Below are 27,119 nucleotides of genomic sequence, written 5' to 3'. Positions count from 1 at the left end.
AGCTACATTATTTTTTCAAAATTGCAATTTTTGGAGAACATAACATGCAATCGGACTTTGGCAAAACATTAGAGAAAAAGCTCAAAACAAACCGAGGATTGGCTTCTCGTTAAGAACATAAGGTCGATACAAAACTTCCAGAATGGAATGGTTTACCTCTGTTCCTCCCCGCCCCGCTTTCCTGATCCTGTTTTCCCTTCTACTTCCTACTTCTCTTGTGTGGAATCCCCTTTATTGAGGGGACTCCACACATCTATTTCCTGTAGCAATGACATGACAACCACGTGGTATCACATTCTGTGGTAGTATCCCTGCTGTGATTCTTATTGTTCATCGATCAATGAAGCGAATGTTATTACACAGACTGATGATAACCCTTGCATTATAACATTTGCTCATTTCGACCGGTTACGAACTAAGACTTCTTAAATTATTTTTTAGGTAAAAGACATGAAAACATCTTCAGCTATGGATATAGATAAAGCAAGCATCCTCGAGACACATCGTCCCAGTCTTGTTGAAAGCATTGACCCAGGGAGAGTTTCATTGCAAAGTTATCTGAGAAGCAAATTTGTACTCGATGACCAAGATTGCCAGGTCATTAAGAGCGGTGTAACGCGACAAGAAAGAGTGTGTAAAATGCTTGACATTTTGGCATTAAAGGGTCCGGCTGCGATTGATCATTTCATTGACGCCCTCGAGTTTGAAAATCCAACTTTATACGAAACAATAACTGGCAAGAAAGCGGAAGCACGTAAGTAGTACTCGTCTTTGTTTACGCACACTGATCTTGCCGTACAATCGAGTAAAGCGATGACGCAATACACATTAATTGTTATGATTTTTGAATTTCTTGATAAATTTTCTGAAATAAATTTTCGCTTGATATTAAATAAAATTAATAAATTTCCTTACATCAAAACAGATAAAGTCAAACGAACAAGGCTATTCGCCTCCCTATCTTGATTTCAAATTACACTCATTTTTTATAAGAACAGGTTATAAGAAACAGAAGGCTCAATTTTTCGAAAGTTAAGAAACGACCCTACCCAAATTGAAAAAAGCTAAGAAACTTTTATAATTTGCTGGTTTAGTTTTCCGAGTTGACACTCAAAACAGTCTTGACATTGTATATTGCAACACTACACTTGACATGCAGTTTGCATTCATTCTCAGTAAATTGCACACTCAAGAAGTTTCCATTTAAAAATTTGTTTTGACTTCAACTTGACATTGATGAAGTTCAATAAGCTTAACTGTTTATAGATCTCAACAGAGTTAGTCATTCTAGGAAAACAAAATTCCTTGATCACTTTGTTAGTTTATCCCTGAGTGTGAGTGAACTATTTACTTTACCTTGAAGCACGTCTCATTACCTGAGGAATTTAAGAAACATATACATTTTCAGGGACTTTAAATTTAAGAAACGTTTGATAGCAAAATGGCCAAAAAATATAAGAAACTGGAAGGGCGCGACTGAATTTTTTTTAGGCCACGCCCTTTAGAAAGCCGGAAAACGAATAGATTTAACAAATAAGACACAAAAAATTAACAAAAAGCCAAGAAACTGCTACTACTACTGGATTCGTTAGAGTAAACTTTCCAAAGCTGCGTTAGAGTAAGCTTTCTAAAAATTACTCTAACCTAATATTGCAAAAAAGTAGGGGGGAGGGGCTATAGCCCTGCTGGCGCAATTAGTGCGAAGATGGCTCGATAAGCATAAGCTTATCAGTGTCCTAAAAACTATCTTCGGATTCTAGTTAGAAACAAAAATAAATACAAACAAATACAATGGCTGCGCGGTGCCTGTGTCTTGGTTGGGCCTGAAACCTCTTTCTTAACCAACCCAAATCGGCAGTATTTTGAATGAGCAACGCATGGCAACATTTCAAGATCATCACTCCAAAGAATTAATGCTCAGTTTTAAAAGTAGCTGTTTATAACTCACTCACATAACTCATATTTTTGTCGTCTCTACTTGCTCTTTTAGTAATTTTCACGTCTTTCAGTCAGCCAAAAATTGCAATAGGTCGAATTTGGTATCTAGAAGTATTCTGTTATAGTTAATGACGTCATCACTTCCCCATTCCATTAGCTTTCAAGGTTTATACACGGGGGAGGAGCAGCAATTCAATAAGCACTTTTGGATTAGTTCTGAGTACCCCCAAGCCAAAGCTTCATGCAAGTAGATTACCCATGAATGGTATTTGAACCCATATATGTAAAAAATTCGTTCTTAAATGTACCTTTAAGTATAATTAAATGTAAAAGAAGTTCAAGGTCATTCCCCTGAGTACTTTCGTTACACACATCGATAACCGTACTCGATTCTGAAAGCTCGCCTAGGCTACGCATCATGGCTATCGAAAGTAGCACTGCCCCAAAACTTAAATAACAATTTCATGCATCAAATCAATGAATCGAATTTCGAAACAAATACTCACTGATAAAAAATAAGGCTGACTTTTCCAATTTTATTTACAGAGATAAAAGAAACTTTTTAGCCTGATTCTTTCAGTTTCTAAAGGCTTGGGAAAAAATAAATGCAGTATTCTAGAAACAAACAAGCGTTTAAAGTATTAAATCTTTTACACTACTCTGTGAAATGTCGTTTCGTGAAAATGAATCGATTGTAAAAATTTTCCAGGCTTGTCCTAATATTTTTTCGTCTTATAAGATACTTCTAAGTTTTTTCAGATCTGATTACTTTTATATAAGAAACTGTACCGTCTGAGTTTCATGCTAACATGATGCTAACAATGGATTAATAGAGATTCTTGAAAGTTATTAACAAAAACTCCTATAATTTCCGCAAATAATCAAAGTTCCTCCAAGAAAGGTAGTTGCTCCGTTGGTTAATCATGATTCCTTGATATAAATGAAGGTAAATCAACTAATGATTTGAAGATTTGAAGATTTCTTGTTGGCACTGAATCTAAAAATCCAGGCCCTCTTTCGGTAAAATTGTGTCTCGTGTCCATTTCCCCTAAAGTTTCTCGGTAGAGTTTGGATGTATCAGGGATTTGCTTTAAATTGTTTGATTGTGGCCTATGTCAAAAAATGTTGTACGCAGAATCCTCAAATTTTAACTTTTTAAATGCTATATCTTTTCGTGAACCAAGACGTGAATGTCGCAAAACAAAATGGGTTTGAAAAATTTGTGTCATATTTGTTCAAAAAGAAAGCAGCATATTGAAATGGTGAAAACCTCTAGCAGCAATTCTACTATCCTTTTTGCATTGTTATTTTCTAGGAGTAGCGCCAGTACCACTTCTTTCTAAAGATGACGTATGGAATTGGACAACAGGTATTATAACTACTACCATTTGACAACTTGTAGTTAAACGTTACAGCATTCAGCGGTGATCCCTTTGAGAGCTGTTTTTTTATCAAGAAACCAGCATATTCCGGGACATGCCACGTCAAGTATAAGTCTTATTGGATTATACTCTATTTGTAAGTAGCTCATTTATTCAATGGATGTCCTGATCTGGTGAAATAAAAAAGACAGCAGGTCTTTCTTTGAAGTCGTATCAGACAATTGCAGACGTAAAAGAAGAACGACAATCAGATCTTCATATCCTGCTATTTGCTAAGGGGCGAAAGATCTTTGATGCTTTCTACGCGTGCTTGAGGCCCCGTCTGAACCAAGTCTGTGTGGCATTGTTAATCCCGTGCATTTTTCGTATTCAAATTGATTTCTCAATAGATTCCTGTGTAATTTTTGGTAGTGAATCCGAAAAGGAAAAGCAATTTCCCAACCAGAAAAATTCCAGGAAACACTTATTTCTGGCATGCGTTGATGACATTAATGCCATTATAATGGAAAAATCCCCAAATCTACTACGTTTAAAAAAACTGCAGGTTTTCCAAGGGAAATGCTACTTTGGAGATGCTAAATTCCGAAAAATGATGTTCCCAGGGCCGATGCCACCTCAAAGGAAACCTTGAAGCCGGGGGCACTTTTCACTTAGATATCTTATTGATAGGTGATAACCTAACACTCTCTTTTCAATCCCCTTAGCCCCAGTTTTAAATTTAAGGTTGTCAACTCTGACAAAAAATTATCCGGAATGTATGCATAGAACACAGAAAAAGATGCGCGCTTTGATGTCTAGAACATGATAGGAAAGCTTCGCGCTTTCGGCAATCCTCAGGTTACTCTGCTATTTAACAGGGCCACCAAAAAATAACTTACAAAATAGATACATGCATGGAAGGGTTTTCCAAGTTGAAATCATGAATGTAAGTTTTCGTTCCACATTTTTCTGCAGGAATCGATGGGAAGGCTTTAATTGATTTTGACCGACAATTCCTGGCAAACCAGCTTGACAAAGCTTTGAGTGACTTGAAAGGGATGACATATTGGCAAAGCAAAATGATGGAAGAGAAAAACATTCTGGAAAGGAAACTGTTTGAAGCTTCTGACGATCTACAGTCGAAAAGCAAGTATATGGAGGATCTTCAAGAGAAGATAATTCACTTGACATCAGACACTAGAGCAACGGAGACTGAAAAAGAAGCAGCAATGAAAAACATTCCCATTCATGGGTACCTGCAAGAGCTTTGGAGGGACAATATGGAAAGAAATAATATAATCATAGTACTTCAGTCATATATCATGTTTTTCAAGGAGCAGGTATGGTAACTCCAATATTTAGTGATTCTGGGGAAAACTGGGGAAAATTAAGTAGCAAATTGCTGTTCTTATTATTTTCATCTATGTATGTTTTCACGTTTTATACTCTGAAGAGTGTCAGGCGGAAGGCTTTAGTACTACGGTTCAAATAGGTTGCTTTTTCAAATTTGTTTGCCATTTATATCTACAATATTAGAGACAGAGCCCGGAACAAATGGCGGCCATATGGGCAATGACCGTGTAGAAAGCCAATGAAAACAAAAGAAAATAAATTATCACGCCCAAACCTCGCCTTATTTTCTTTGTTATCTGAGGAAGGTTTCTAAAACTTGAGGAAATCCAGGAAGCTTCAGGAGAAAGAACAAATACTTTTCTGTACTTTGACTAAAGATTAACGCAGCCACTGCGGTGGCACAAATCATGTGCTGGGCTGTTCATACTTATGATTGTCTGTTTCAATTTGCTCAGTTCTTACAAGAGCTACACTGTTCTTCTATAAAAAGACCTATCAAACAAAGCTACAAAGTGGGGTTTTGCAGCAAAATCCCATGTTTATTTGTCAAATATCCAGCACATTATATTTATACTTTTTCACCATTTGTTCAGTCAATTAGTGCATGTATAAGCTTAATTCTGTTTTCATCATAACCGTGTTATAAGAAAAAACGATAAAAAACATTTCGACTAGCACTCTAATGGCAACGGCGTCGTTGTAAAAATGTTAGGAAGAAGAGCTGTGCTCTAGGGAACTTCTAGAAACCCTATCAAAGACCTGTGGCCTTCTTCTAGACCACACCCTTCGTCATACCCTTTATATTTGCATTTGTGTTTAAGATTTTCTGTTGTTTGTATGAAATATTTAAAACTATTCACCGAATTATTCAACGCTAATCATTGATGGAAAATTATTAGCAAAAAAAAGATTAATTCACATTGCCAAATAAGGAATTCACCCAGCCAAACATATACTGGCTGACTTGTTGAGAGGGCTGGGCCCCTACAAATCTGTCATTATTTTAACAAGGGGACTTCGTCCCCGAGTCCTCCTTCACGGTACCACTGCTTAGCGATTATGTCGATGGCAATCCATAAAGTGAACCAAATGCTTCATTCTAGATTGAAAAACTAGAAAGAACTAACGCGGAACTTGTTTCAAAAAGTGATGGTTATCAGAAGGAAATAAAAGAGCTAAAGATAATGCATGACTTTGAGAAACGAAACTCAAAGAGACTTAGTGAAACAATGGCCTGTCAAACAGAAACAGTAGATTCGACCAAAAAGGAGCTGCTTCAACTGAAGTTCAAATGTAGCACTCTAAAGGAAGAGAGAGACAGCTTGAAGGCAGAATTCAGCTACTTCCAGAAGTGGACAGAGATTCTAAATATAAGGTATGTAAAATTCAGTCACTAATATCAGCTTTTGTTGTCTTTTTCTTTAAAGTAAAAAATACGGAGTAATTTCTTGTTTTGTAAAGTGGAACTTTCACAATAAGAAGTGTTCTTTAAGATTTCATCAACCATGTTTCGATCACAGTCATGTTTGTTACCATTGTATATCGGTAGTGACGTAATAAATATGGTTAGTGTTCGAGGCACTCAACCTTCCCCTATACCTCGATAAAGTATCTGTATTTGTGAATTTGTGCCAAAATGTCAACAACCCAACCTTGCTGTGCCACTCCATTCTCGTCTATTTATGCCATTCATATTCATCAACAGCAATAAGAGGTTCTTTTAAGCCATTGTTGTATTTGAGAAGCTTATTTAGTCTTACGGGACACATTTATCCCAGTTCTTAAACTGTCTTTGATTTGGTTTGAGCCTATTCTATAGAAAGTGTTTAAGCACTACTATCTTCTTTGAATGGCTAATGCTTCATATTCACTTTTTATTTTTCTTATTAAAAGTTGGAACGGTAACAAGTCATTTGTCATATCTAAATTCAATTAATTATGAAAATTCTAAGCTCTTTATGTAGTAATGACGTATGTAATGAACACAGGGGTTAAAAGGGAGTAATTAGAATAAACAAGCATGCGAGCACGTCAAATATATGTCGAGGTTACAGATCTTGTTTTAATTCAAAGAGAGCATTTTCCTTCATTACCATATCAACCCACAGAGTTTATACTTTATAAACTGGTTTAATGTCTTAAAATTTTGTCTCGTCTATTGATAACGTTTCAGATGTTAGGAATTGTAACGGCAAACGACAGTTCAATGGATTTTATGAATCAAAGGAAGCAAATGGAAAGTACTAACATAAGGAAATCAACATAATTAGTTAGTGATGAAAAAAACGCTAAGGAATTAAGCGTTAATGTGGTTGAGTGAAATAAATTATAGCTTTAGTTTTGAGTCATTGAGTTTTAAACAAGAAGTCATCTGTAGGTTCTCTATGCTTAGAAGTTAGAAATAACTTTGCAATTTAACATCTTCAGGTTTGACGAGCTAAATAGCGAAAAAAACGTCCTCCGAGAGACGCAAAGTGATATTTATGGCCAATTCAACATGCTACATGATCACTTGGACAAAAAGGAAACTCAATACCAGTTGCTAGAATTTCAGTATGGACGGTCTTTATTGGAGGTTGAACGACTTAAATCAACTTTGGACAGCGTGCGAAAGCAGCGAAATATGTTACATGAGGCGAAAGAAGATGCATTTGTCGAGAAGCATAGCATTTTGAAAGAGAAAATAAAGCTAGAAGATACCCTGAAGGAATACAAACAAAAATACCAAAATGATATGAAAAAACATGAAAAGATTTACGAGGAGCTCGAAAAGAAACACTTTGAGCTTCTAGATGAAGTAAAGTCGATGGAAAACAAAGCTGCAGAGGCGGAAAAGGCATTGGCAGATGCAAATACTGCTCTCCGGAATTTTACAGAGGTATGTATTCAAAGTGTTCTTATTCACGATGTTTCGGTGAACAAGTGGCCAATATGTATACCAATTTTGCCTCAGCAGAACCTAAAATCCCGGACAAAAATGTTGAGACAAAATGCAATTTTTGTAATATTCTACTCTACCTTGCCCCTGTAAATTCGAATCTCCCATCCCACATATAAGATGTCAGCGTGCAAAACGGAACTGTAAACATTGCCAATAACTGCATTTATAGTACATGAATAGGTTGACGAGAAACCAGCGTACAGAGATAGGGGTGCGTAGGTAGAAATAAATATGATAGAAATAAGTTTTAGAATGGTCGGTATAACAGGCCAGGCCTCGAAGGGCAGCCTTGGACCATTTCATTTTTTAATTTTTAATTTTTTAAATATTTACTTACAAATCCCTATCAGCTCGTAATGGTTGCCTAGAAATTCGACCTCGTGCTTAATCTTATTCGATTCTCAGTTTGCCTTTTTTGATGTCATGTTTCAACCTGCAGAGAAAGGAAAGTGAATGTTCTAGTCCTAAAGAAAATGTACCACCTGTGACGCTAAGAACCAAACCTACTGCCTCTGTGGCGAGATTGAAGCAAAATCGAAACCGGGACAGTCTCATCGAGAGCATCCGACGCAAAGTGACATGTGGAGATATATTGTCGCAAATTCAAAAAAGTGACAGCTTGCCAGCGTATCTGAGAGATATACCACAAGTCCAACAGGACAGCAAGTCCGCAACTCTACCAGCTATTGGCCATTGCAATCTAAAACTGGATCTTAACAGGCCAGATCGGCTAATGAAAAGTATATCGTCAACGTCCTCAGCCACCCCATCACCACTGCCATCTTCGAGCCCCTATACGTTAATCTTTCCGTCGGCTGTCATGTCTTCATCAACCAGTCCGTGCTTTGATGAATCATCTTCAGGGCAACAAAAAGACAGAGGTAAGAGCCCCGCCGCTAGGCCTATGGAAATCTTCTATGCTTGTTAAGGTCATTACCTACCTTCCTACCATATAACTCTTTCTAAAATCCAAGGCTCAGGAAAACGGTAGATGTTCCTCCAGAGGTAGCCTAGCCTTGAGTTGCACTAGTCCTTAAAAGGAGTATCATTGAGGGGTCAAAAATATCAAGTTCAGCTGAATCTTATAGGCAGTTGAAAAATTGCAACTAGGAATTTGGTGTAGCGAACAACTTTGTCCACGCTCCATGTCATGTTTTCTGAACTTCTATTTTAAATTGTCCAAAAATAAGCAAATACGTAGCATCGATTTTCATTGTTTGCTGATATCAAACAACATTCTACATATGTGATATAAGAGTCTTCTCTTTCAAGCATGAGTCAGGCACTGAATGGTCGGAGAAAAATTTTTTTATATTGTAGCATTGAAATTTGAAAGGTTATTATTAGGCAGTGTTACGTTATTCCCTACAAAACAGAGCGGTATTCAGACATTTTCGCTAACCGATTTTCTTACTTGCTGCGAGAGATAAACTTAAATTCCCATTGCCATAAACAACATACAAGCCAGTTAGAACAAGCCCATGCAATGATGCCGTTTCATAACCACCCTACCCACCAATTCAGTACTTCACATTCTAACACAAAACTGCTCGCGCTCTTATGACTCAAATTCTATCTCCGAGACCTCGTCTCAGACTTTCGTTAGTCTATCTCCTAATCCATTAACCACATTTTAACAACAACGCCATAGATGCTTGTTAAACGTATCTTTATATATAAAAACATCTAAACATTGAAGGGAATATTCCTAAAAGTTCCATTCTTATGATTTTTCTTAGAAAATGGGTATACAGGTGGATTAAAACAAAATGATTGCACGTTCAGGGAGCGTACAAACTGCCTCGAACGAGGTGAATTTTTCCGCGGTCGTGAAAGATCTGTTACAGCTCCAGCAGCTCCGACGTCAATGACAGCAACTGAGACATAAATAAAAAGCTTTTTGGGGCACGAAATCTCCTCAATGTTTTGAAACGTGATGATTGTGATGATTGATCAATGTGATGATTGTATGGTATTCGTAATATCAACAAATGAACTTGGAATGGTTCTGGAAATGAGGTGCTAGGGAAAATTGAATTCGAACAACACCCACCGGCAGCTGAATTATCTGGTTTTGTGAGCTGTTAGAAGGATAGTAAAAGATGCCATCTCATCTTAATTGATTTTAGGCTGTTTTGTTTTTTATGGTAAATGCTATTTATAATGTTTTCTGCATGCTTATGGGGGCCTATGGTAGCAAACTCAACTCGTTTCATTTACGAATTGAAGACACTGTTGCTTCTTTCATACAAAGTATTTTTAATAGAGAAACGAAAACGTATTAGATATGTCGAGTTATTTCGTATAATACCTACTAGTTATGATTAATTATTTATAGAAATTTCTTACCCTTCAAATATCACCAAGATACTTCGGATTTTGAAAACCAAACGCAAAGATGGTGTATTTTATTGATTAAACAACAGTAAAAAACTGCATGCTATGCAAAGTACCTAAAGTAATCCCCAATATTAACAAATGCAGTTTTCCCTGTTGATCAATTAAGTTTGATTTGCTCGCAGGACGCTTGGCATATAACTAAATAGGACTAATGGCAAGGTGAAAAAACTGGCCTATTATTTGCTCTAGAGGTTTTTACCAACATTGGGAGAAAACTTAGATTAGACTCCTAGATAAAAATCTTGGTGAATAGCTTATATCGGTTAGCCAAATCTCCTGAAAATGGGCAGCCTCAGAAATTCATCTATTTGACCATTTCCGTTCTCGGGTAAAGGTGTGAAACCGACTGTGGGGTTTGAAACCCTGCTGCAAGTGGTTTGATATTCATTTTGACCTTTAAAGATATTTGACCCGGTAAATTTTATGGTACAATCCTGAATTGAAAATTTTATAGTAAATGATGAGCAAAAACAGATAAAGTCGTTTTTTAACTTTATGAGATAAAAGCAAGTTCACTACCTAATACAATAAGATACAGCAAAACTTTACCTTAGTTTTATTGTTTCATCTTCAATGGCTGCGATTGGCGTGAAATTGTGACAGTTCCTGGGAACCCAATGGGACGTTCGCAAGGATATTCGATAACTTCGATTGGATTTCCAAACAGAACCAGGATTCCAATATCACCAAAACCGGCAATATCAAGACAGCTTATACCAGTTAAAACAAATGTGCCGAACATTTATCAATTGATTTTAAATCGAAATATTTTGAAGGACATGGAACAACCCTTTACCAAGATTATTTACGCAAAAAAGAATAAGTTTTAATCCAAAACAGAGGTGCTAAACTAATTTTGAATTTTTTTGAGAATCATTTCAGCCAGAAATACCACAACGTTGCGTCAATAAAATCACCTTTAAATCGTCAATTAAATTTGTGACTGAAAATATATTCTTCTATCTTTATCATACATAATGATAGATACTTTGGTAATGAAAATATTTCTCTCTTACACTGTTCGTATAGATTGCGTATAAGTATTTTCATAAAGAATATAATACAAAATAACAAAATGCAATATTCAGATTAAGCCTGGCCTCCACAAGGCAAATTCGGTCGCAAGCAGTAATTCACCAAGCGGTGACCTCAACAATTCACGATTCGAGGGTTTATTCGAATGATTTAATTTTCGCTCAGATTATTTTGGAAAGAAAGTTTGATATGGGCCTAATAAAATGAAAAATAAGCACGAAGATGAGCCGATTTATTCCTCCGGAAGTGTGAGCAATATTAGGCATGGACATTTTTCGAATCCCATTTGTCGCAAAAAACGTTTTGCCTATAGCTAATTCGTTCCGTAAGACCTAATAGATGTCATCTTTCTATGGTCGCAGCAAGCGCGCCAACGACAAGCGCTAGTAGAGGTCAGCCTTAACGAATGATTAGTTTAGGTTGAAAAACAAAAAAGGGTAGGACAATTGAGAACCTATGATAGAACGACCAGAAGTGGTAAGAGGCTCTATGTATAGGGAATGCAGACTGCTTGTCAAAAAAAATTTCGTAAAAAACAGGAGCGTTCCACTGATTTCTGGAATTGTCACATATAAAATGGATCACAATTATAGATAGAATAGGTTACAAAGCTAAAATGCTGGACAGATTATGAATAGGAACTATTATTGGGTACAGCTACCTAATGACTAACCCCCTTCCCCGTCCAATTATTGAGAAAACATGCCAAAGGATGATCTGCAGTCAACGCAAGGGCTAATTAACGTGAGTATGTCGTAGAACTGCATATGTTTGCCTCCAGTAATGACGTAAAGCCTCAATCTGCAGTGATACCAAATTCAGTTACGCCAAATGTTTTTTAAAATAATGGAGGGACTCCAAATTTTGATCGAAGTCAGATGTGAATGTAGGGGAGGGCATAGGCCATAACACCGTGAGAAAATGGCAAAGAGATCTGTGTAGTGTCTCCCTTACGTTGCTGAATGAACAAACGAAACTTCCAGTGTGGCAAACAAAGCAAACCTTTTGGCCTATGTATGCCACATTTTAATCAGAAGGAACAAACTGAATTGTCGTGACGAGCTGTTGAGACATACACAGGAGTTACTAACGTGGGATTCACAGAGACTAAGTACGACATAAGACATATTGGGTTCCTCAAAGCATTCCAAACATTTTGTACAATAAGATGAGATTCATAAAACTAACTGCAAGATTTCAAAAATGACATGGCATGGCATAACTCGATTATTATGGCAGCTAAGGCAAACCTTTCATGTTCAGTGACAAAAATCTGAAATTTGATTCGTCAAATCCAGACATTCTTGAAAACATAATTGAAAACAAATGACTGCATACAATATTTTTACAAGTTTAAAATGGCATGGAATTTCAAAACAGTTATAATGATATGTAAAATACGAAAACAACGTCCTTCCACTGTAGAAATGCTTTTATCTGGTGATGACAGATTTAGTAAAAAACGTAGAAAAATCAATTGGCTGCACACTCAAATACTGTGCGACCACTAATATCCTCACTAGCAGACGAGCAGAGAAGCATTTCAAAGCCTATTTCAAGCCGTAGAGGCGAAGAAGAGCATCTGTGTTGGGCTCCCTGCCCTCGAAATCAATGAAGACCTTCTTCGGGTGGCGTCCTCCACCAAGAGCTAAATAAGTGTTCCGGAATCTAACAAGTAAGCAGTGTAAGATCAATAAGGATCACATGTTTTTCTGACACAACAAGGATGTCCACAAATTCGGATTAATCACTACGGACAAATGTATTTTGGTTTCGAAACTTTTCAAAACCTCTAAAAGCAAAGGGCAGCTAGATACTTCAACCAACTAAAGGACTATTGTTAAACAGGGAGGCATTAGCCAATCAAATGAAGCTAGTATATTTAGTTGAAGAAATGATCTCATCTCCAAGAACAAGAAAAGTTTTTATTAATGAAACATTATTAAAAAGTGACCTAAATGAAGTTAATTTCCGTTAACCTTTAAAAAGGTTATTGGAAGTCAAATTTTCAATTCAAGCTTCTACGGATGTCACGGCTGTTGAGACTAATGACATTGTGTTACAAAATATTCTGGCAACCGAAATCTGAAACTTCATATCTCCGACTTGATATATTGCAATCGTAAGCACGAAGCCAAAAACAGCAAAAATGGCGTTGCTTTTGAATGGTATTGCGCAGGGGTTGCTTTTAAAGAATAGTAGGGTACATGGGAGAATGCTCAATTTTCAATACAGTGGTTTCATCCAACCGATGTAAAGGAAGTTGTCAAAACAAGTAAAATCAGATTAAATTTGAGCATACCTCGCACCGACTTCACTAACCGCCTTTCTGTTATCTAGTCCCACACTTTCGAATGCTGAAAACGCGTCTGCTGCCATTACCTAAGAAATGACATAGATACCGTCAAATTGTTACTCTTACTTGATTCGCAATATGAAACGTATTAGTAAGTCATTATTAGAGCCGTCTGTAATGTTAAGTGAACAATGCCCCGCCAAAAGTCTTGGTACACTAACGTCAATTTTCAAGGGCAAATTCAGCCATTCCCCTTCCCCCCTTTGAACAATGTTTGTTTACTACAAAACGACGTAGGGGATTAGGAAGTACGCTTTTCTGTGATTTCTATTGTATTTTTCTATATTATCAAAATTGTTTTGGATAAAGGGGGTGCAGAAATAGGAGCATCCGGGAAAAGAATTAAAAAGAAAATAAAAACAAAACGCAAATGACTTTGTGTTCCAAGTTCTTTTGACAATGATTGTAGGTATCACAATGCGCTGTCAAAAGGACCAGGAATTTGTACGTGGTGGGGCCTAGTATTGGATGCTAGGAAGAAACAATTAACAAACTAACGAATCAAATAATTAATTCAAAATCAAACAAATCAGCTCTCACAACCAATCAACCCATCAAAAACAAAAAAGCCAAGCACAAATCTTACTTAGCATAGAAAGAAATAAACGCGTAGAAAATAAAGGATAGATGGTAACCCTTTGTAAAAGTTTTGCAAATATCAGAATGGATCTAACGATGATAAAGCATGTTTTCAACAAATTTACATCATTTAACCAAGGCATCAAAATGATTGTTTGATTGTTTCCAAAATCGTAGGTTTTGCACAGATGATTTTAAAAGAAGCTTTAGTGTATCTTTGGTCGCCAAAACCTCTACCGTACACCCCCAATGACGTGAGAAGTAGCCCTTAAAATGTTTAGGCAAATGATCTACAAACTTTCCTTTAAAGGAAATCTGCACTATCTACAAACTCAGCAAGCACAGGTAAGACATATCTAAAAAACTACAAACCTCTGCCCATTTGTATGAATAATATCCAGCCGCGTACCCGCCTGAGAAGATATGCCCAAAGGTGCATGGGAACATGTCTTCTGGTAAGGGTTTGAGCACTCGGTATTTGTCTGCAACTCGCTTCTTCACACTTTGCCAGCTATCATTGCTAAAACAATCCAGAAGGGAAATCTTGTAAGCAGCCATCAAGATAGCAACATCTGACAAGACAGTTCGTAAAACAAATTCAAAAACAAGACGATAAAAACAAGAAAAACTAGAAACCACGTTTTATCTCATGTTTTTTCCTGAAATGGTGACACAATTTTTAAGGACACGTTCTACACAAACACAATCAAAAATACAATCACGCCTGTGTATTGGGCAATCGATAAGAAACAAGAAGAAGAAGACAAGAAGATAGAGAAAAAGGGAAAAAATATCGGCCTTCTCATTTGTAGCTGGGTTGATAAAAGCTTAGCAACCTATGTATTTTGGCAAAAAATTGGAGAGTATGACAGCGAAGAGTGATCCCCTCGTGCTACTGACGTGGCATTGTCGTTTTTTGCTTACCTCAAATGCAGCTCCAGATCTAGGGCAGCATAGTAAAGTTGTTGCAGCATAGAAGAACCAGCCATATATTGCCGTGCTGCAATAGAACGTAGAAGTTACACATAATCTCATGTAACAATGGAACTACTGTTGATAAAAGGTTATTGACTAGTGACTACTGGAAGGCTCAAACAATTCTTTGCTAGCATTTTAAACTTTCCAGGACGTACACAGTTGCTGAGATTGTGAAAAATTAGGAAAAATACTCGGAAGAACTGGGTAACTTCAGCTCTGACGTCAAACATCAAAATTTTTCGGCGTTCGAGAATGTTTTGATTCTTGAGTTTAAAGCCTGATCTACACGAAACAATTTTTGTCCTGCGAAGCGAATTTTGCGCAGAAGTAGAGATTAGAAAATTTCGCAACGAATAGTTCGCTTCGACAAAAGTAAAAACCATTCCTACTATTTCGTTGCGAAATTGTTCGAGTTGTAAGATAAATCAATCAGAACAGCATTTGATACAGCGGGCATCTGTTTTGGTTCCTGGTGACTTAATTTTTTCCGCATTCTTTTTCTCAAACACTTCCACCTATACAACGTCAATAAAATAGGTTGGTACATATTCATTTCCTCGTACAAACTTTATTTTAGTTTATTTAAATCAGATCATTATTCAGACATTTGAACTTCAAATTGATGCAAACTACCTTGAAAGTTCAATCGTTCTTTCTATACCAATATGTCTGAAGTAAACGATCGGCGAGAATTTCTTCAAAACGCTAAAATGTTGGCTGTTTATTTGCCAGACAAACATCAACAGTTTCAGTCATAAAAGACTCGTTCGATGCAGATGCACAACTAGGACCTTGCATGTTTGCGCAGGCTTAGATGGCGACATTTGAAAGTATTTGGAGTAGTATTCCTGGTTATGTAAACATAAATCTCTTACCGAAAGATGAAACTATCCCTTCTGATGACATTCTGAATAAGTTTTTCTAACCCAGTATCGCTTTTTACTGTTTTGCTCTCTTTTGCAATAAAATTAACTTTAAAATTTCAAGCTTTCTTATAACAGCGCTTTTCATACAGTCACTTTATTCTTTTACGATAATTGCAGCAAATTGGCATAACAATTTCTGCCAGTGTAAATTGAACTTCCAATTGGAAAGAAAAAATCGCAGCTAAAAAAATTCTAGGCGAAAAATTCGCTCCACAAGAAAATTTCGCCTCGTGTAAATCAAGCTTAACTTTTTTGTGACTTAAGTTTTTTTCTTAACTTCTTAATTTTAAACTCGTGCAGATAAACACATTAAATATCACTTCACTAAGAATCACTTAAGAATGCGATGGTAATCAGGCTCAAACACTACCAAAAGGAACCACCAATCAAAACTATTTTTTGGCAAAATTACAATGAAGAACATCTTTCAGTTTCAAATTTCAATACTTTGTCAGAATATACTGTCCATTAACCCACAGTTTATAGGAAGCACAGTCTCGTGAATTGGAATATGGCGCGCTCGAAACATTTCATAATTTTTAAAACAAACATATTGCATTGTAATTCGTGTTATAAAAGCACATCGAAAATGGAAAAAGATTTTCAGCGTACGCTGTAGGACTTGAAGATCGCCAAAATCACGTAAGATTTGCGCAAAAGACGTAAGACTTGACAGGTATGTGTTAAGGCGGGTTTCCACTTCGGCGATTCAGGTCACGCGATCGCGCGACTGCTGTTCTGGGCATGCGCATTAAACCCATTGGCAGTGATTCCCCTTTGCACTGGCGATCGCGCGATCGCTTTTGGGAGTTGAATAGATTTTAACTTTTCTGCGACCAGATTATCAAGAACCAATTAGATGCTTTGTTTTTTGTCTGGTTTACGTAAAATGCCTCTTGTATTGTTTTCTTTGGCGCTTGTCCAAAAAGTCAACTCCACGCTCTGCTACGCTGAGAAGAAGACGATGGAAAAAATAAGGATCGATCCAGAAGCCATGTCGCTCTAAAGTCAATTTCAGCAAAGTCAATCCCCTAAAGTACAGTCAAATTATCTTGCGTTTGAAAATGTCGAAAAGTTTCATCTATTTGACAAGCTGGTGATACTCTCCCTTTTCATATCTCTCTGCACATATTTTCCTTACCCAGCATCTCCTTTTCTTACGAGCCTGCAGTGCTTTTCTTTTTAATCGTCACCTCAATAAAATGAGAATCAAAATTTGTGGCCTTGTAATCGCCATATTGTTTACGCGCCTAATTATTCTAGGGCACTGACAAGGATCTCGCGGCCAAATCTCAAGAGTGGAAATCAATCCTGCGATAGCAATCGAGCGATCGCAAGGTTCGCGCGACCAGATTCGCCAAAGTGGAAACCCGCCTTTAGGGGTATGGGTAGGTATTGGGCTACTGATAACGAGCTTATGTTCAAGCCTGGCGGCAAAAGGTAAACAAAATTAAAGGCTGACAGTAACCAAAGAGGCAATGTATGGCATACAGTCGAAGACTTATAATTTATTGTATTTGTTCGGGAGCTGAATCATGCCCGTCTTCCAGACACGCACTAGCCCCCGTTTCAGGGTCATTGCACATGCGCATTATAGTTGAAGCCCCGGCGGGAAGGTGTGATCTTAGACAGAACGGCTGTGTGAATACTGTTATTAATGCGCATCTGCTATGATATTGTTTCGAAACAAATGACTGAAGGTTTCGTCTCCTGAACAAGTATGGCATTTAAGGACACGACGTGGATGTTATGTCAACTTTCAAAGCTTTACCCAGCAAAAAGGCAGAAGAGATGATAGAGAAAATTGTTATTTTAAATTCCAGAAAACAGATTTCACAATGAGATACCGTAAATACTCGAATTGCCCCCACCTCCTCGAAAAAGCCCCCCTCGAATAATCCCCCACTGCTACCGTAAATCCTCGAATTGGCCCCCTAGATTGGTTGATTGTTGCCATCTGAGGTTGCCTTTGGTGTTTTTTGAATTACCACAAAAATTCATATGTTTGGTAATAATTAATTAAATAATAATAAAGAAATTCCTACTAAAATATACGAGGTCTTTCAATAATGTCTTCTTGATGTCTACTATAATTTCATAAGCCTCCCCCTCGTATAAGCCCCCTCGAATAGCCCCCATCCAAAAATATCAAAATAAAATAAGCCCCCAGGAGGTTAATTCGAGGATTTACGATATCTACGCTTGATCCTTTTCTATTACCTTTCACAAGTTGATCAAATATCTCGCGTGGAAGCTTCTCGCCCGTTTTGTAGTGGCTGCTCACCATCTGGATGGTAGACCAGTCGTACAGCCAATTTTCCATAAACTGGGATGGCACCTCGACCTGTGGATCATAGAATAAAAAATAGTGAAGTTCTGGCACGCCTAATTTCTACATAGATTTATATGACGAGTAGAAGTGAATAAAAAATTATTTTATAGTATTTAATAAGAAGGCATCTTAAAACGCACCGCATCCCATTCGATGTTGCTTGTTCCAGCCGCCTCCGAATATTTCACAGTTGTAAGCATGTGCTGAAGCCCATGGCCAAACTTCAAAAAAAAATATCTCAAGTAATTAATACCATGAATATTTCTGGTATTAAAATAAAATAAAAATGGCTAAAATCGCTGACTCTGGAATCATATCATGAACGTTGGAAGATAAAATACTGAAAAATTACCATGACCTGCCAAATCCCCCCTCCCCCGAGCGGCTGCTTCTTTTAGTTATAAATTATTTCAAAAGAAGACGTCAATGTCAAATGAATTGGGTACTATTGGGTTAGTAAGAAGAGAAGGATTGTTAACAGAGTGCAATTAGAAAATCAAAACTTTTTTCTAGCTAAAACTTAGCCTTAAAAATTTTCCATAGGTACAACATATACAGTTGCTGTATTTGGGCTTTTGCCACGTAATATATTTACCTCGTGGAAAAGTGTGTTGACTTCACTAAATGTCATCAAAGATGGTTTGACATCAGAAGGTGGACTTTGGTTACAAACAAGAATGGCGACGGGTTTCCGATTCAGATTCTCGCTTCGAGCTTAAATAAAGATTTGAAAAATATTAAAGATAATAAACTAAAAATGTAACCTCGTGCTAAGTTAATTGCCTGTATTTTACCATTATAGGTTTGTGGTTTGTAGTTGATAAGTACTATAAACGGGTCAGAAAATGTTCAAATGGAAGTTATTGACAGTTTTTTACGTTGTCTTTCTGTCAAAAGACATCTAACTATTGTCAACTTGTCAATTGCGGCGGGGGGGGGGGGGGGGTAGGTGGGGTTGGAGGTTGCTTCGACAACGTGAACAAAAATGTTTCTCAAATGCTTATAATGTAGAGTTGTGTCCCTATCAGAAACAGCATGGAAGCAGTAAGTGCATGTTATCATGCATATATGGACTGCACTTCATTTTTTATTACGTTCTTCTGTATATTTTTTGTGTGAAAATGGTAAAATGTGATTTGGTTGCTTTCTTAAAGGTTTGAGAAGTAATTCACTTTTAATGGAGCAAAGTATATTGTACAATACAATATTTAAGCATGTCAATCAATATTTAAGTGTGCAAAAGCCTCAATTTCTGGTATTTGATCTTCATGGTTTTTGATAGTTCGATTGTAGTATACATTATAGTTTGTTTGACACAATTTACAGTATTTCCTAATTACTTTTGGGTCTTCATTTTTCCTTAATTTGGTGCGAATACGAAGCAAAATGCAACATTATGAAAATAAATCAGTGTAGAGCTAGTTAAATTTTGTGTAGAGACTTAGATCACTGACGACCCTCTCCGAAAACTTCTTACCATCATGCTGATACTATCAGAGGCAATTTAGCAACACTAAGAATCATTTTAGGAGGGGCAAACCCATCAGTAAAAAGCTCTATGCAAGCAAACAGGCTCGACAACGAAGGATTCACATTTCAATCTTCGATTAGACCAAACAAATATAAGACAGAATCATCTTACCAATAATTGGATCCATCCAGGCTCCACCTCTCTTCTCACTTGGCCGGGAATAAGGATCAAGATAAAACGATGCAAGAAACTGTCCTGAAAATTCAAAATAGTCTACATCAATAAATACATCATGTATCACAGAAGTGACAAATGAGGGTATTTCTTGACATGATGCACTAAATGTTAGAATTTTTTATAATCTTTCAACAGAAGGAAAAGAGGCAGAAGTCAGAGTTCAGAAAAGCCTCAACTTTCCTCCAGATGAAATTTTGCCATAGTTGCCATCCTCAAGATTTTGCCTGATTCTTTTAAATCAAAGTTTCTTTGAAATTAAATTTTAGAAAAGTCATCTTTGGTTTGGTCGTTATCCTTTTCCAGGTATAAAGAAAAGTTCAAGCACAACGGTAAATTCATTCTATATAATGTATAATATATACTGTTGTTAAGTTATGCATTGGCCTTCCTTAAAACTACTGCAACCTTGAAAACCTCCCTCTTGTTTGGGTTTGTGGACTTGGCAAAGGTTTGTTATTTATTGCTGGCAAAGATTTCAATCATACAAAGATGGTTGGCTTGGACGAGCGTTTGTATTCTTGACCCAAAATATTTGCATTTGTGGCTATACTCAAAACTGTGTAACTCTAGGTTTACCAGGAACGTTCTTCCAACATTACCAACAGCATTCTCTCAATTTAAGAATATTTCTGCTAGATTTCTAATCTAATTTTAAACTTAAAACGGCATCACAAACGCGCAAATAGTGAATGATTTGTTTAACAAGTCACCAATTGGTCCATCAATCAGACAGATGGCCAACAGCAAACCTGCTTACAATAATCGGCTATACTGGGCAGACGTAGAAATGTAGTTTGCACAAGAAATGTAGAAATGTTAGAGGATGTGCGGGTGGAATTATAAATACAACAGAGAAGAAAAAGTAGACGACAAAAATACAACCTACCACTCTTATCAAATACTTTGAAATAGAGAATCGTTTTGTCCCAAGTATCAGCCTCACCAGGGAACTCCTGCAAAAACAAAGTGTCAATGTTTGTTATGAGTTGTCCCAAAATTTTGGAAGACAAGTGACTGAACAACTACTATAAGTGTTATATTCACAAAAATGCACTGGATGCAACTTCAATGTGCAGTATCACTAATAGCTTTGAGTTTAGAGAAATTAAACGCAGTTGTTTACTCACCTTGATCTCAATACCAAATAGTTCAGAAGACAGCTTGAAAAGCCCATCGAGAACTCTGCAAAAAATGAAATAAAATTACTAATAAGCAAATTTAGAGGAAGAAAATTAAAAAACGAAATTATCCCTAGCCATTGCAACTTTTCGACAAAATGTACTCAATTTTACCTTTGCAGAGGAAAATATTCCCTTATTTCTTCTTCCTTCAACCTGAAAACATTGAAAAAGCGTTCAAAAATCGGTACAAATCAGGTGTCATTGATAAAACTTATAAAATCAATTTATATAAGACATAAATTAAATCGCAAATGCGGGCTGACATCTGTTCAACGGTCAATCAAGGATGCCGTATAGAACAGATTGGGTGTTGCTGGTGTAAAGTGTGATAGTTGTTGCCTCAAAACTATTTAAATAAAGTTGATCGCAACGAAATGCAGTTTGACGATAAATATGAATGCCAACAACCTATTACATATAAAATAACGCAATTGGGTTTTCAATGTATACAGATTCTGAGAATGTATGAAAAGAATACTGATTCACTGAAATCGATTGGAAATCATTACTCAGATCTGGGAAAAATTTACACGGAAAAGTTCAGGTTTTTCATACGAATAAATGGAAGACGAAGAGCATTCGCATACCTACGCAATGGGTTTGAAAATGAGCCATCTTTGCAGATATAATAAATTTAAAGAGCCTATGCATGTGACAGCGTTTGAATTTTATGCTCATACGGGAGGGGGGGAGGGTCAATGGATAGCTCACAGTGGATAAGAGTGATGTGAATTGCAACCTGAACATCTCTTCCTTTTGCCGTTCAGCATAATATGTGAGATCCCATAATTGCAGCTGTTCTTTGGTGCCACTCTTCGACGCATAGTTCTACAAATAAAGTATTATATAAAAATATAAGTTGAACAAATAAATGAAAGTACAGAGGCAACTACCAAAATAAATAACGTTACAAAAGAAACTGGCAAAGGTAGCTCAAATAAATCCTAGTTTCTGAGTCTCCAACAAAGAGAATGCAAGAGTTTTTAAATCTTTCTTGATGAATTATCTAGACTTGTTCTAGACTTATCTAGTACGTTTGGGAACTTATTAGATGGCCATCTCTAAAGCTGCACAGTTAAGTCTCTTTTATAGCCAAATATCTTTTATAGCCAAACGCAAACCACATTAAATTTCGATAAATATTGCCAGTTTAAGAATTTCCAAAAATAATCACCCTCATGTCAGCAACTTCTTTCTCTGCTACAGGTTTGCTCTTACTCCTCAGTGTCTCAATCATATCAATAACTTCTTTGGGATTCTCTGCCATTTTTGTATCCAACGACATGTGGGCATAATCAGGAAAGTTGAGAACTGTTGCTTGCTCATTTCTTTAAAAAAGAAGAAAATTATTTACTCTGGTGAAGCCCTGTATGCCGAGGCAAAATTTTAAAATTCCACACAACATGGATTCTCGTCATTTTCTTCCTGACCATTTTGCTTTAATCCTGACTATTACTTTCATATCATTACTCATTGGCAGATTCATAGAATCCGGCAGACAGCAGATCCTGCGTTTCTTCCTTCTTACACGATAAATATCATTGAAACTTTTTGCAGGTCAGATTATGAAGCTTAAGAAAGAGAGTACATGCAAAGGTCGATGTTGGTAAAGGAATTTTCTCGACTTCTATAAAGTTAAAGATGATAAGTCATGTGCACTGAAATTCAGTGCCTGATTCTAAAATCAATAACAAATTGCGATAATATCATCTTAAGGCAACAAAAAGTATCTATCTTCTTGAAAAGAGAAGATTGATACCAACAAAGTTTATGATATCGGAAAAAAATATCAGTCTCTGCTATCAAATGCAACCAGTTAAATTCGATTATTTTTTACTATTTAATATTTCATTTAGGTTTCACTATATTCATTCAGTTGCTCAAAGATGCGGGCAAGGAAGCGGTTACTAAACGGTTCTTGTAGTTTATGAGGCAGAGTTGATGCTAACTCGAAGGAGATCTATTAGTTGCAAAAATCAGCATATTTTGCCTAAAATAGCAGCCAAATCGGTAGAAGTAGGATCTAGAAAAATCTTCAGTTAATAAAATACAAGAAGACATCAAGACGCATTCGAACAGATTAGAAATATACAACCGCGGCACTGATTGGTCAACTATACCGGTCATGTGCTGGCATTTTCCGATTTGCCTATTTCAATCCACAACTGGGTATATATTGTTCATCTTTTTTTCGGGAACTTATTCTGACGTTTTATACTCTGTTAAGTGTCAGACGCCAAATACTATAAGTATTTTGTGAAATGTGTGCATTTTTCCAAGCCAATTTCAAATATTCAATCGGTGAATTGGTGATTTGTTGTGAAAGTATCCTCCCGCTAATGCTCTAAAACATGTTCAGAGCATTCTTATGATGTGTATGAGTCTCCTTGGTCCAGAATAATATAAAGTGTCGCTTTCCTTCCTGAATATTACTTAAGACATCTAAAGCAATCTCATCATACCTCAACCTCCTAATTGACTCGAGAACGTCTCTATTGTCATGATCCCCAAACGAGGCCCTTGCAATCATTGCTTTGTACATCTTCTCTCTCAATGGCCGATTTGCACTGAAAAGAAAGAGTAAACTCTACCAGAGTAATCTCTATTGAAAATCAACTGGTTGGCCATAAAAAAAGACAAAAAAGGCCCACAGTCTTGTCAAAAAACACAGAAACTTATGTTCTTATTGGATATTCGGAGACTGCTCCAAGTCTTGTTAATAAGGAGGGAACACTAGGCTAACTGGACAACATTTAGTAACTAGAACTTTTACATCGGGAGCTTTGTTGAGAAGAAACTGCGATCATTGCATTTCTTCATCTCAGCTGACATAAAATGCCTGCCAAAGGAGTTTGAACACCAATAGCATTTTTGTCATTCACATTAGCAGTTTCCCACGCTTACCTTTCAAAAACAAGTTAGATAGTTCTTCATAGAAATATGCGAATCGAACGAATCTTATACTTTTTAAACAAAGATAGCTCAGGTGCAATCAGTACTTTTCGCAAGCATTGTAGATACAAATCATTGTAGAACTGTTTGGAAGACTGTTCAAGAGGGATTGAACAAACATAAAAAAGAATAGCCAAAATATGATCATAGAAAGTCTGGATTATTTTTGCAGTTTTCATATTATTTCCAAACCAACAACTCAGCACTGATGAAGTAAAAAAGGACGACACGTAATACGCTGCAGTCAAAACAATACGTAGGTTTTCACCCGAGTCACCATGGCCATGTGACTAAAACACACTGCCAAGTATGTACAAGGTAACAACCTTTCCAAAAGGTATATAGTTGAAAGATGTGATGGAAAGATACATTAGGCTAAAAAACTTCAATAGTTACATGTTATCTATGTGTTGAAGAGTGAATCTTTTGATAATGCTGGTAGTGTCTGATACATCGGAGATAGAAACATGAATCACAAACCAATAATTTCTTTGTAAAGCATCTCCATCAAAATTTGCACTAATGAGAATATTTTTCAAAGCGTCTGAGCAAAAAGAATTTCTTTTATATTTGTTCAATTGATGTTCTTATCAAAAGTGGGTAAAATTTGTTTTAATATCAAGAGTTAGAAGTAATACCTACAAAGGTAAAGGAGCCGGCAGTCGAATGGAAAAAATCTTAAAGCTAAAGAATTCACCAACGTACCTGTGTTTCATAAATGGATTATAACAAGGTGGGTCCAATGTTAGTTTCCATGGTCCCTTTTTCGGATCTACCGCTTTCCTACAAAACAACAAATTATCTTAGTTTAAACAAACATGGCAATCACGGTTTAGATCAACTTCTGACATTTCGAACTTTCGATAATTTGAACATTTTTTGCCATTCTAGAAGGATGACAAAATTTTGGAAAGAATCTAGGTTTAAGTTTTCAAGATTAAGGCTTTTCCGGGTCTTGCTTTTAAGGAGCATATTAGATTTGCAAGGTTTGCAAGTGATTTTGTTTGCGTCACTTTTGCATAGCTCTCTATAAGTACTACTGTTTACACAAATTTTCTAGACAAGGAAAATTTTGCAGCCGTGGAGACTATAATTTAAAGTCAAAGTCCTAGTACAAAAGTAGATAAAGACTTAGACGCCTGTTTATGATGAGAGATAAGTGTGCAGTTAGTTCCCCGAAAAAAGAACCTACTTTCTCAAGATTTTCGCTGCTTTGAAAAGCATATAGTGTTGGGTCTTGCTTTAAGAAGCCGATGTGATTTGCAAGGTCAGAGACTCTTACAGAGAAAATAACGAAACTACCAAAGTACCAAAAGTTTATTCAATCAAAATATTTGTTTAAACATGTAAATTATGAATCCAGTTGGAAATGACTGGCAACAGTGGTTGGCATATAGATGGTTCAGAGGACAATAACGTTTTAAAAAAATCTTATGATCTGTCAGGCTTAAATAGGTTCTTTAAACTTAAGGTCAAGGAAGAAAGTGTGCGGGTTTCTAACAGTTCTTTGCTTTGTATGGATCTACTTTATTTGGAGGATAGAAAAGTTAAGAAACGAGGCAAGATCCATGAGACAAAGCGAAAAATGAATTTTTGTTGATGCAAATAAGAGGTAAAAGAATTTTGACATAAAATTTCTTGACATAAAATATTGTTTTATTTCCAGGAATCTTATATTCATCCCTTACTTTAACAACATGGATGCCGTGTTTGAATGTAAAGAGAAATATTAGAGAATTGAGTGTTTTCTTCCATAATCAGGCTTGGCCTTCGCCTGAAAACGTTTTAGCTAAGGCCTTAGCGAAAATTTCAAAGAAAAAATAAACGATCTGTCAGCCCATGCACAATTACTGTATGGCTGGCACTTAAATATTATATGATAATGGACAGCAAATATTTGAACCAGCTATCAAGAAATGAAACCAAAATCACGCTAGTCTAGATATCACTTTCACTTGTGTGACAAGATATCAAATAATCATGAATCATAATATGTTTGGATAATCTTGGATTAACGTGGCATTATCCAAGATTTGTACTGAAGGTTCTCTTGACAAGCTCGGTTGTCACGTACTAATGAAGTAATTGAAAACAGAATTCCTTACAGTCTTTCTACGGTAAGAAAATTTCCAATGGATTGCTCATATAAAAGTCCTTTTTGTCATCTTATTATCTAATATCAAAATGAGAATAACATCTTTTTGCGGTAATAGCCACCCATGACCTCTAGATAACATAGAATGCTTAGCAGAACGAGAAGGCAAAGGTTTTACAACTTGTCAACTGAAAGACATTTGATTTGCGACTTATCAAGTTATAAATTTTGCCAATTACAAAATGACTAGGAGCTTTCATACAAGATAAATGAAGATCGACTTACGAGAAGAAATTTTAAAGGAAGACAATGGGACAAAATCGGGAACAAGATTTCATTGCGATACATTTCGACTCAAACGACCTTAGGTGGAGAGGTAATTTTAGAGCAAAACTTTTCCAACAACAGATTAGCTTTAAAGATGTCATAATTAAGTTTTGAAAAATTTATTAGCTTTCATACTTTGAATCTTCGGATCCTGCATTTGCCATGAGATGCAAAAGTGTTTCTGGGAGCCCCTCGACATCTTTCGAATCCTCCAGCATGACTCCGAATTCTTTCGTGGAATCTTGTACATTATTGCTGAAAGTGAAAGAATTCGCAGGATAAAAAAATCGAACTAAATCAAAATTGGGATTAAATTCGTATAAATGACGGCGATTTCTGAAGCAAAGTGATGATTTGGAAACAGTTGTAGGGAATGAAAGAGAGATTATTGTTGAAAATGAGAAGATAGAGTCAGTGTATGGTGCCAGAAGGTCTAAAGAAAAGGAATGATTTCAGTCATTGGCCTAGAAAACTTTGAAAAAAATAAAAGACGTCAACAAATTATCAACTCAAAAACATAAAACCTACATGATTAAATATCAATATAGAAAAGTATTTGTAATTTTTCTAACTGCAGGTCGTGTTTCTTCAACAGTTGAACAAGATAAAATCCCGTCAAAATTCTGTTCTGTTTGATAATATGTTCTTTTTTTCAGG

The 27,119-nt window shown here is 36.4% G+C and overlaps 2 protein-coding genes across 3 annotated transcripts in view; one reads left to right on the top strand and one right to left on the bottom strand.

Annotated features, from left to right (window-relative positions):
• Positions 1-350: 350 nt before the first annotated feature.
• On the top strand, positions 351-9,489 carry LOC135691531 (uncharacterized). Its single transcript, XM_065209400.2, has 7 exons — positions 351-754; positions 3,254-3,307; positions 4,275-4,639; positions 5,756-6,027; positions 7,080-7,530; positions 8,033-8,474; positions 9,333-9,489. The coding sequence occupies exons 1-7, from the start codon at positions 451-453 to the stop codon at positions 9,479-9,481; spliced, it is 2,037 nt and encodes a 678-aa protein (XP_065065472.2). The 5' UTR covers positions 351-450; the 3' UTR covers positions 9,482-9,489.
• A 2,855-nt stretch (positions 9,490-12,344) lies between these two features.
• Positions 12,345-27,119, bottom strand: part of LOC135691530 (uncharacterized) — a 29,519-nt gene continuing 14,744 nt past the window's right edge. For both annotated transcript variants that reach the window (XM_065209398.2, XM_065209399.2), the window contains exons 6-21: positions 26,598-26,717; positions 24,746-24,823; positions 23,551-23,655; positions 22,263-22,416; positions 21,828-21,916; positions 21,200-21,241; positions 21,035-21,089; positions 20,794-20,860; positions 19,842-19,925; positions 18,795-18,913; positions 18,340-18,420; positions 18,088-18,211; positions 14,888-14,963; positions 14,336-14,483; positions 13,331-13,410; positions 12,345-12,696 (exon numbers count right to left, since the gene is read on the bottom strand). In XM_065209398.2, the coding sequence (XP_065065470.2) occupies positions 12,579-12,696; positions 13,331-13,410; positions 14,336-14,483; positions 14,888-14,963; positions 18,088-18,211; positions 18,340-18,420; positions 18,795-18,913; positions 19,842-19,925; positions 20,794-20,860; positions 21,035-21,089; positions 21,200-21,241; positions 21,828-21,916; positions 22,263-22,416; positions 23,551-23,655; positions 24,746-24,823; positions 26,598-26,717 (1,540 nt within the window). In that variant the 3' untranslated portion in view covers positions 12,345-12,578. The remainder of the gene's footprint in view (positions 12,697-13,330; positions 13,411-14,335; positions 14,484-14,887; positions 14,964-18,087; positions 18,212-18,339; positions 18,421-18,794; positions 18,914-19,841; positions 19,926-20,793; positions 20,861-21,034; positions 21,090-21,199; positions 21,242-21,827; positions 21,917-22,262; positions 22,417-23,550; positions 23,656-24,745; positions 24,824-26,597; positions 26,718-27,119) is intronic.

Source organism: Rhopilema esculentum, chromosome 13, assembly GCF_057945365.1.
Source record: "Rhopilema esculentum isolate cy_ngs chromosome 13, ASM5794536v1, whole genome shotgun sequence".
Classification (NCBI taxonomy): Eukaryota; Metazoa; Cnidaria; class Scyphozoa; order Rhizostomeae; family Rhizostomatidae; genus Rhopilema; species Rhopilema esculentum.
The sequence above is the reverse complement of the archived record's forward strand: the minus strand, read 5'-3'. Positions and strand labels throughout refer to the sequence as shown.